Below are 11,593 nucleotides of genomic sequence, written 5' to 3' on the forward strand. Positions count from 1 at the left end.
TTAAGTCTGCCATTTTATTTTCTCATTCTATTTTTTGCTTCTGTTTTTTATACCTGCCTCATTTTAAGTTACTTGAACTTTTTTTTAGAATTCCATTTTATCTGTAGTACTTGTCTCTATAAAGCTTTTTCGGTAGTTTCAAATATTTCCTCTATACATATTTAGAATTACGTTAGGCAGTGATATGATTTTTGCTTTGATTTCAGCAATGTTTGATTTCAGCAATCAAACATAAATTTAGAAAAATTAAGATGAAAAGGAAAGTCTATTGTATTTGTCCATATTTATGCTTACCATGTTTTTTCCTTCTTCCTGAGATTTTTTTTTTTTTAATCATTTCCTTTCTGTTTAGAGAACTTCCTTTAGCCACTCTTTTAAGGTACATCTGCCGGAGACAAGTTCTCTGACCTTCTGAACCCATTCTGTCCATCCATCTGGAGGGCTCCAACATCCAGCTCGTCCAACATGAGCTCCAAGTGGTGGCTCAACAGACCAACATCAAAATACAGAAGTGGGTGCCACCCCCAAAGTATGGCCAGAGCTAAAAGAAAAAAAATTCTTTTAGAACAGAAAGGGGTGAGGGGAAAGGGCACTGCAATTTATCACAGGGTAAGAAGGGTCTGAGGGGATTTGGGGTTTGTGAGAGTTTTGATGAGGCAGGATAAGCATAAAGAATCAAGGGTCAAGAGCAGAGAGCAGAGATGAATACATACAACTGCCCTTCATACTGCAGTGCTTTACAAAGAAAGGTTTATATTTCCCCCAAAGAATGCCAAACGAGTACCCCCTTCAAGTTCTAGTCTAAAATAAAATCCTGTAAACTTTAGATCAGGTGAGAACAAGTCTCTCAGCCTAATAAACGTCCCTGGAATTCACGTCAGCAGGATCAGGAAGAAGATATTGATTTGCTCATGAAATTTATAATCGATTGCCATAGAGCCACCTTATCTGACCCCCTCCCCGCTACCTTGACCCCCATTTCACAGAAGAGGCAGCTGGGGGGGAAGGGAGAAACAGCTTTCCTTAATCCTTAGATGGGCGATGACAGGGTCTCTAGTTTTCAGTGTCCCCCTCTCCCTTAAGCGTCTTGGTTCTCATGATCCTCTAACATCCACCTCTTCTACTGCCATCTCTCCACCCTCGCCTTTTAGAAATGAGAAGAGAATGGGGACTGTTCTTCCGTGGGCATATCTGAAATGCTGTATTTTCCATTTCAACGGTCACAAAGCAGCGAAGGCAAACTGTTGTCCTCAAGTTTGAGAATTCTCTAAGTGATCAGGAACTCTTTTCAGATTCAAGACATCCACAAGCTTAAGAAAAAGAATGAGCACATAATGATTTAATTGGCTTTCTCTTTTAATCAAAAACATACTTTGTTACAGAGTTCTCAGGAAAGGTTCAACTATTTCTTAGCCACAGACTTCAACCAGGCAAAAGTATACAGAAAGCCACAAAGGAACTACCGGAGCTTTAGCTGACCAGTTTTCCCAAAAGCAGAAGCTAAGTGTGGCTCTTCTCTGGGTTTTGGCATAGCTGCATTCCTCTGATTTTAGGGGAGGAGACAGAGTTGGGAAATACCATGACCAAATAAGTCCCCACCCCACAGTCACTTCCTCCAATGGTTCAGCAGCCCACCAGGTTTTTATCATCTACAAGCATTCACACTTTTCCCTTAAATCACATGTCCAAGGCATTGGCCAGAACCCAATATGTGGAGGAAGTCTGTCAACTACATGTTTAGCCTTTCAACCAATCCAAGCCCATGAGTCCTTCTATCAATGACAAGCAGCCATAGCAACAGCAGTTGGTTTCATCCCTTCCTCTCCAGCTATCACAGAGCTGGCCTCTACCAGGACTCCCCAACCCCCCACCCTTAACCCACCCCCAAGGAAGGTCCTCAAGGTCCTTGAAAAAGACAAGTTCATTAATGATACTCATCTAAGAATAGGCCAGAAAAGTACTCTGAAAGGAATGCTCCACCCAAAAGTATTCTAATCAAAATGGACCCAACAAGAGCCAAGAATAAAGTGAATGATCATCCACTGGTATGGTTTTCTTCTATCATATGAACCATTTTAATTGATGTGGTTCAGAGGAATTCCCCTGTTTTCAACTTATAAAAGAGATAAGAAACCAAAGACCAGAAGTAATGACCTCTAATATCATTAGGCATTTACATAAGTTTTCAATTTCATTTTAGTTGAAAAAAAATCACCAGCACACAGCATTAAGAGGATGCTGTCACACACACACCAGCCCAAAAGGTAGAATGCCATGACTCAAAAAAAAAAAAAGCCTTAAGAAACCTTTAATCTAGATGATGGGAAAAGAGAATGAAGGCTTTTCCCCTCCTCTGTTTTTTTTTTTTTTTCTTTTTCTAAGTATTTATTGCAAGGTGGTGCTAGGCCTTTGGTTAAATTTAAGTCTCAAGGACATACTATGTAACTTCTTGTCCATTGGAGAATAGTAATAAAATATCAAGCCTAATCTCATTTGAATAACATGGAAATAAGTAAAAAGCCCCTTCAAACAGCAGAGCAAAACTAAGGAAGAAATCAAAAACTGCTGCGAGGTAGGCAAGGTCACTTAAATTTCGGAGCTAGAACACATCTAGTCCAACTCCCTCATTTTACAGATGAGGCAACTGAGGCCCAGAGAAGGGAAATGACCTGCTCAAGGTCATACATCAAATCAGTGGCAGAGTGCAAACCAGAGTGTACCTGGTGCCAGCCCAGAGCCACCAGTTTTAGGCTGAATAAGAACATGGGCTCTGAGACTTATTGTGAAAGCATCTTAAATACACTGAAAACTATCCACATCAATAGACAGAAATGATTGTCTTCACCTCAGTCCTTCCTATGAAAGAAAGACAGAGGGAGAGAGGGAGAGAGGGAGGGAGGGAGGGAGGGAGGGAGGGAAGGAGGGTGGGAGGGAGAGGGGGCAGGGAGGAAAATGCTTCATTCATTCATTCAAGTCTGATGTTAAAATCCCTGAAAACATTAGCAATTACTTTAGCTACTCCTTGGGGCAGGATATCAGACCCTCAATTCTCATAAAGGCACCTATAGGTCAAAAATATCTGTAGAGAAGGAAAGCCCCAAGATAGGACCCAAAAGGGGACACCAAAACAAAACAAAAACAACCCTCTCATTTCCTAAGGTTTGTTTTTTGTTGTTCATTTAGGATTTTTTTTTTTTTTTTTGCTGGTATCCTCTAGGCAAGGCATGCCTCTGACTACTGATGATAATTTAGTAACCCCTGTAACCCCAGTTTTTGTACGAGCAGCACTGAGATGGAAGCAACAAAATCTTTCAAAATCTTTCAAAGGCGGAAAATATGAATCTGACCCACTTCTCCCTATTTCAACTACCTGAACTCAGCAAAGAATCAGGAAACATTCTAAGCAGTCAAACAGATGTCAGACACCAAAGCACTGAAGGCCTTTTCAATACTTTACAGGAAAGTTTCTTGGGACCTGTCCCAATTTGTCCTTGTGTTTTAAAGGTAGTTCTAAGTCTGGTTATCTGGGTTTCTTGCCCAAGCAGTTGGAAAAACGAATCAGAAAGCGAAGAAGAAACTACAAGGGGAGCTACACACGAAGTGACCTCTCAGAAAGGGAGGATACTGAAAGGTACTGTGTAAAAAAGAAAAAAAGGTAAACATTCAAAACCATAGCAGTCTGCAAAACCTTAGCAGCCCCTGACATCCAAAGACAGGTTGGCACACACAAAAAAACACTGTATCTAGTATGTTCTCTGATATACACATTAATAACTCCATCCCCAAAATGGCTAAAATAAAAAGGCTTACTGCTTAAATAAGGCAAGTCTGGGTAATGCAGAAAATTCCATTCCACAGTGACAGCAGATAAACAAGATCAACAGCTGGAAGCACTGGCACAAGTGCTTAGGGACAAGGCCAAGCCGAGGATGCTTCTGTGAATGCGGCCACTAACCATATACATCCTTCCTGATCCATCCTGGGAGAAGTTACCTAGTTGTCAGAAAAAAATGGAAAGGCTTGCACAAAAGATTCTCAGAGCCTCTTTTCTGTAATCTTTGCAAAGCAGAATTTAGGCAACTATTCACAGAGAGCTACCTGTGACAAGATGAGGTCTGCCTTTAGAAAGAAAAAAAAAAGCATTTCCTTCCCTCTAACCCCCTCTCACAGAGTTACTATAAAGATCAAGCGAAATAGTGTAGTAAGGAGTTTTGAAAACTGGAAGAAAAAAACAGCATTTCTTCATGCTATTATCTGCTAGTCTTAGCCAAGCCCCCTCTACAAAAAAATTAAGTGATTTTGCAGATAATTGCTTTCATTTACCTTAGTAACCTAAAATTCATCATCTTCCCAATCTGCTAGCGTTGAATAAAATGCCAGTAAAATGACTTAATGATGAGGAGAACTATAGAAACTATCACCAAAAAGGATTCTGCCCTAGTCAGAATAAAACTGCTTCTTCCAAAAGGCTCTAAAAAAGATCTGAACTAATCTAATTTTGCATAATAGCTAGTGAGTAACTATTAACCAGTTACCACCAAACCACAAGTAGAAATATTTCACCTTATATTCCTTAACCTCCATATATGCATGAGGAGCACCATGGGACAATGTAAAATTTCCCTTTTCCAGATGGGCATAGTCAAAAAGATACCTGCAATAAACTTGTAAAAGTAAGATGTTTACCATCTGGAAGACAGGATATTTTATTTTACCTTCAAAATTTCTATTACAAATACCCCCCTTTATACCACACCCTTCCCCCACAAAAATGGATTTTTAACTTTGAAATACAACACAGCTAACATGTATTCAGTTTCCTTGGATAATTCGAGGATGGTAATCCTTAAACTAGACCACCCAACCTGTGAACCTACAATGACTACAGGAAGGATGGGACAAGAGACCTATTTGGTGGGTAGGTCGATACAAATGAGCAGTGTTTCTAGAAAAACAAGGTTCTATGGCAGTGATTTATTATCATTATCTTTGTATACCAGGGGTAGACACTATAAAAAATGAGATAGGGCATATCCCTCAAAAGAATCTACTCCCTGGAAAATAAAGGCAACACCATTTTAGGATTCCCTTTGATAACGCACTGAAAGGCACTGGACCAAAGTGGAATGGCCTCATACTGGATTAGAAGGGTACTTGGTTCAACTCTCAATTCAGCTTGCACTGAAGCTCAACATTTTGAGATATGAAATAGCTGGAGAAAATCTACCCGGAACCATATCCTCAAAATAATCAGAGTCTGAGAACTGCAGAAACTATTCTACCCTAAAGTAGCCATAAAATTTTAAACCTAGTGATTCTTGAGTCTTACTCATCAAAGATGACTATCTCTAAGAAATGGAAATACTGTTTAACAACTAAGCTCTCAAAAATAACTGATCATGAACATACTAGATGTTTTCTCAGAAGCATAGACTGAATCTAGGTACAAACATAAAGCAATTAACAACTAGAAGTAATGCTACATACTGGTAGTTAACAATATGGCTCTTAGTAGAAAGAAACCAAGACAGGTGGCTTGGCCTCAAAGAAAGACTTTTTTAGCAAATATTTCCACACACTTTCCCCAGACGATTAAACAGGAAAACCTTCCTTAAAGGAGAAAAGGAGGCAACGGATTATATCACAGCATGCTAATCAAATGATCCTAATCAAATAATCTGGATTTAAAAAATCTCTCATCACTCCTATTCTTCATTCACAGTAAAATGGACCTAAAGTCAGCAATTTCTAGAGAATGAAGATCTTTTTTTAAAAAATCTGCCAATAAAACTTAAATCACCAAACTTTTACAGATTAAAATTTGGTCTTTAACAAAAGTATCCGTAAGTACTCAAGAGTTCAAATGAGCTTGGCAGAGAAAATATTTTAAAACAAAACAAAACAAAAAATGTAGCTTGGATCCAGATCTATGTTTAAATCACAATAAGCAAACTCAGTGGTTCTCCTAGGATGATCTTACGAAGACGACCTTCTGAGCAAGGAAGTAGAAGACTTACTCGTTCAAGTCATTTAAGGATGACTATTCTAAGTGTTTCTCAAATCTCATACTTGTAACACACCTTCAAGAATCTTATTACACCTAAGAAGGCCCTCCAAGCAAAACATAAAAGCATCTGAAAGATAATCCTTGGTTTTATTTCACACTATTTTATCCTGTAGACAACCTATTTACCTTGTAGACAATCAGGCCTATTTTGCTACAGTAAAATAAAAGCTAAAACAAAATAAAACAAAACAAAACAAAAAAACCCCAACCAACTCTACACTCGATACATAATGTCCGTGGGGAAGTCCTGGCAGAGTGTGAGGGAAACCAAAGCTGTCCAATAGCACTGGCTGTTGCCTGTCATTTAGTAGAAGGTATCTTGCTTCTGAGGTTCAACTCAAAAGTGCAAAAGAAAACAAAACTTAAAAATCAAACCTAGAATTCAACTTTGTATGTTGAGATTCGGTTTTATTTAGGCTACTAGCTAAGTAAAAAGCATACATATTGTGTCTGTGGTACAGTCAATACATTTGCAACTTTTCTACTTAAATTCTCTATACAAAGTCACTGCCAATTAATATGATCATTGATGGCAAAGGGCTTAGAATAACCAAAAGGTATAAAAAAGTTTGCAGTCTTGCCCCAAGATACAAAAACTGAATTTTAAACAATGTCAAAACATACATGATTTAAACAGTATACGAAAAAAAAAAAAGTCACACATCAAATCAAGTACAAAAATATCCAAACTAGCTATTATGAACTGTAATGTTTCCATTATTCTGCACAGTATTTAACATAGAATTTAGCAGTTTCCAAAATACTCACTTAGTTTAAGCATTGCCACTTTTGCAGAATGGTGAGATATTAGGTGAAGTGACACTGCCTTTAGTGTTTTTAAAAATACAAAACCTTTCCTTATGAATTAATGAAGGAAAGAAATTCCTCTTCTAGGCTCCGCAGTGACCACCTTGTGCCTAGAAATATAAAAGAATATATCTACTGTATAACAGGGCAAAAGAATATTTCTTGACAAATAGTTACCCTGAACAGGGATAACAAGTGTAAATTTTAAATGGTGTATTTTTGTGGGTGATTTTAAGGAATTCCCAGTATACACACAGATTAGTGTTTTGCCTTGGCAAAAATAAAACTGAAGTTGCAAGACCATCTGAATTGAAATCGTCTTCACTCATTTTAACTTGCAAAAAAATATTTTGGATAAAAGGTTATATAATACATTACTATCTTATTTTTTAAACACAGAGTGAAGTTGCTCTTGGTAAAATTAACTCACCCACATGGCACAATATTTTGGAGTAAAGTATGTTCAATAATAACAACTTGCACACAAAATAACATAGGTGAATTAACTTTGAGAACTTCTCTCCTGTAAAATCAGCAATATTGAATTTATTCTGTAGAATAACACATGTATCAATGTTCTGCATATAAAAGGCTCTAAGACATTTTAAAGGGCTAAATTTTCCAGCACTGGAATGATTCCTTCATACATAACTGGTAAAGATTTAGTAAGAATGTGTTTTTCCTGATCTTCAAGCTCTGAGCCATGCCTGAAAAGTTCTAAGTAGGAAAAAAAATTGTTTTAATCCAGTTTCTGTCTGCTAGGAGCAAGGCAGCAAACACACTTTTCAACCCTTTATGAAAAAAAGCAGAACAAAAGTGAAATATATCTTCAGATTATAAACAGGATTGTATTTTCTAGTCCACCATCCTGACAATGTTAAGGGCCCCAACAGTGAAAGACCTCAGTCTAAAGGCTGTGGGTCAGCAATCGGCATGGTATGAAGCACTTCATCTAAGAGCTGGAGGGCCCGGTGTAAGTGAATCTCGATCCAGCAAGGCGTTTCTTTGATGCTCTGTCTTGGGTAATCCGGTCCCCAGCCCTTCACAAAACTCATCCTGAGTATGCACAAACGGCGAAGGTCATCGACACCAATGCCGGCAGCGGCTGACAAACCTAACAGAAAAGATTTGGAAGACGTCAGAGGGACAGGCTGATCTCTTCCATCCTCCCTACACCTTATCAATAAAGTGACCAGCTTTCTTTACTTCATTCTCCCCAGCATATAACTTCTCTGTCAAAGTGCCAAGAAGTTAAGTGTAGATCTACGCTTTATCAACAGGACTGAAAACTTTTGGTTAAGACAATTCACATTCCACAGGAGTCTTCTAGCTACCAGCAATTATAAAGTAAATTACCACAATCCACCAACACCCCACCTATTTTTCTCTTTAGAAGGAGAGGTGAAGGTGAAAAAATAACTTGTTTTTAAGAGGTAGCACATGTCCACAGGTTGGTTCTAAGAACCTTACTGTCTGTCTAAACAGCCTGGTTCAATGAAAGACATGACTAATAACGAGACAGTTAATAGTCCTGGTTCCACTAAGACTTCTTGGATGACCCAGATGATGTCTGTCTCTCAATTTCACAGTGTAACAGAGGTACCGTGCAATTACTCAATGGGGGCAGTAGATAAGAATGAGAAATTTAATAATAATTCTGGCCTCTTTAGTAAAAGCATGTTTATAACATCAACACTAGCAAATTAATGGTTTAGGTGCTCAAATTTTTTAAAAAGTCAAATTCTCTAAGGGAATATGCCTCATCTACCTCTACACTGTAAACTCCTGAACATAAGTCACAAAGGAGATTCTGCATCTAATTTTCCAGTCAGAACATACAGTCATATAGTCAGTCTCCATTCATCAATATCACAGTGAAACTAGTGGGAGGAGTCTGCATGTGCTGTACAGAAACCTGCAGGGCCGCTGCAGTTTCTTAGCCAGTGTGATTTGCTTACCACACTGAAGAGGTTAAGAACAGGGGTTGAATGAATCACTAGTTATGCCTTCAGACGTGGAAGATGGGTGCCACGTGTTTCCATCATAAAAGTCTATAGTCAGGAGTTTAACTCTGCAGTAAAAAATTCCCCATCAGTGTGAAACCTGGCACACAGTTCAATTTTACCCTAAAATTAAAAAAAAGTCTACAAGTTATCAAAATACCACCCTTACGTAAGTTTTCTCTCCATGCTTAGCGTACTTAAAAAAAAATTTGGAGAGGTACCTAATTCTGAACTTGAAATATGCTCTCCTTCTAGAATAAAGCCAAGCACATTGGTGATTACAACCCACCCTTGCTGGTGAGGCAGGAATTAAAAGCATCAACAAAAAAACAGGAGATTGATCAATATAATCTAACAATAACCCCCTTTCTCCTTTATCCCATACTCCCTTTTTGATACAAAAAGAATGAAGACAGTGTCCTAGACAAAGGACAACTATTACAGAAAAACAGTTTTTTACTAATTCAAAAATGTTATCATCCCAGTAAAAGAACACTTTAGTTTCCATTATTGCCTGAAGTAACTAATCAGCTGAGTGAATCAAGATAAAGTGCCAACTACTACACTTGACAACAAAGTATCAAAAGCATACTTACTGATAGCTGGAGCTATTCCACCTACTGATCCAGGGCCAGGGATGTTTCCTGCCACGGCGGCGGCCTGCGCAGCGGCTGCAGCTTGAGCAGTGGCCGCCTGCTGCTGCATCTGCCGATGACACTGACGCAAATCAAAGACCTTTAAACAAAAAGTGCAAGTTCAATGCTATGAGTCCATCAGAAGAGATTCTACCACACATCAAAAGCCAATGCAAAATCTATTTAAAGCTCATAGCTTCAGTTAGCTCTCAGAATAATTAATTTAAAAACCTAAGTTTTTATGTCGATTACAGCTGGTGGTTAGAGAAGGGGACTGGAACTCAGCCTAAAGGTACACTTCACTATCAGCAGGGCTTGGGCTGCCACCGGCCTCTCCAGCCTTTATCTAGCTCAGCAAGGGTCAGTCACATTGTCCTTGTGAACAACCACCACTTGCATAAAATAAACCACCCTTTCGTAACCAAACTGCTGAGAGTTCTCTTTAGGCTGAACTGATTGATGGCCTTGGTCACAGGGCCAACTTCTTTACCATTCTAGCTACTTGGAGGTGTGTAATAAATGGCACTGTCGCAATTTAAGAAAGAATCTATATTTTTTAGAGATGTATGCTTTAGTACACAGGAGCAAATTCACATAACATTCAGGACTTGTTTCAAAATACTTAAGAAATAAAGGAAAAAACGACAGCTCAAGCAAATGTAAAATGTTAACAACGACTGAATCTCAGTGATGGGTACACAGGATTTCATTACACTACTTTTTCTCTACTTTTCTGTATGTTTGATAATGCTCATTTAAAAAAAAGTTCAGCTTTGAATTCTGTCACTAATTAATTACATGGGCTAAATTAAATTTCTTAACCTCTCTAGAGTCTCAACTTACTTATCTATAAAATGGGAATGCTAAGTGTACATGCTTTTTCATAGAGTTTGTAAACTTGGCATAATATACATTAAGCTGTCAATAAATGTTACTTAATATTTTGGTTCTGGCCTCCCCTGCACCATTTACCTTTCAGGATGAGTTAAGGAGTTCCTAAGTAATCTCCGGGTGGTTTATCAGCCACACCAAGGGCTGGTTATGGGGATTGCCACTTTTACCCTTATCCTTATGAAAGTACTGACATGCTCTTTAAGTAAGCAACAGATTATGAATGATAAGCCATATCATCTTTCTAGTAAAAAACCAACTTCCTAAAATAATGTATTTGCTTTTAAAAAAAGCACTGAACAATCAGCAAACAGAGTGGTCATCTACAGAAGCTGTGGGAAAGGAAGACAAGGACAGAGTAGAAACAGGCTGTTCAATGCAAACTTTAATTTCAGAACCATGTGATTATATTCCTTATTCAGAGTAAATTAAATTTTTAATAAGTCCTCTTAGTATGCACAAAACCCAAATATGAGCAAGCATAATTATCCTTGGCAAGAAAAGAAAAGATCAAATAATGCATAACATACGACTTTCTCAGATAAACAACAGGTTTAGAGCCCAAACCACCAATTTTCAGATGCCTAAAAAAGAAATTATGATTGTCTTTAATCATGGTATCTGGTACTAAAAAATAAGAACACACACGAACAATAAACACAACAATCCTCTCAAAATAGCAAATCACATTTCTATTTACTTACTTCTCTATTCAATGCCTATCTTCTGGCATCAATAAAGGACAAAACTTAAACTATCTCATTTTCTGAAGAGGTATGAATTTGTCAAATATATAGGTATGTAATATCCGGCCAAACCATAAGTTCCAAAAGACTTCAGGACAGAAAGCATGGCAGAGTTAGGTCTGAAAATGAGAAATTCCACTATGCCCAGAACAGAAACCACTGTTTTTTCAAGATTTCTGAAGAGTCCATTAGATTCTGAACTTTTCCACTGGGCTATGACCTCTCAGAAGACATTATGCAGCACAGCACAAAGCAGGAACTCAAATATTTGAAAAGCCAAATAGCTCTACAACCACTTTTTTTTTTAAGAAAGAAATTAATAAAACTTTTTATTTTAGATCCGTTTTAGGTTCATGCTAAAATGAGCAGAAAGTAAAGAGAGTTGCCTGTCCCTACTCAAGTACTACTCAAGTACAACCTCCTCCAGCACAGTGGTACATTTGT

At 38.0% G+C, this 11,593-nt stretch overlaps 1 protein-coding gene across 4 annotated transcripts in view; it reads right to left on the bottom strand.

The window, feature by feature from the left end:
* Positions 1 to 3,160: 3,160 nt before the first annotated feature.
* SMAD4 (SMAD family member 4) overlaps positions 3,161 to 11,593 on the bottom strand; it is a 59,874-nt gene continuing 51,441 nt past the window's right edge. For 2 of the 4 annotated variants that reach the window (XM_049620003.1, XM_049620004.1), the window contains exons 11-12: positions 9,474 to 9,612; positions 3,161 to 7,988 (exon numbers count right to left, since the gene is read on the bottom strand). In XM_049620003.1, the coding sequence (XP_049475960.1) occupies positions 7,777 to 7,988; positions 9,474 to 9,612 (351 nt within the window). In that variant the 3' untranslated portion in view covers positions 3,161 to 7,776. Of the gene's footprint in view, positions 7,989 to 8,284; positions 8,946 to 9,473; positions 9,613 to 11,593 lie in introns of those variants that run through there. The other 2 variants (XR_007455360.1, XM_049620005.1) reach the window with 2 other exon arrangements.

Source organism: Panthera uncia (genome assembly GCF_023721935.1).
Source record: "Panthera uncia isolate 11264 chromosome D3 unlocalized genomic scaffold, Puncia_PCG_1.0 HiC_scaffold_8, whole genome shotgun sequence".
In the NCBI taxonomy this organism is placed as follows: Eukaryota; Metazoa; Chordata; class Mammalia; order Carnivora; family Felidae; genus Panthera; species Panthera uncia.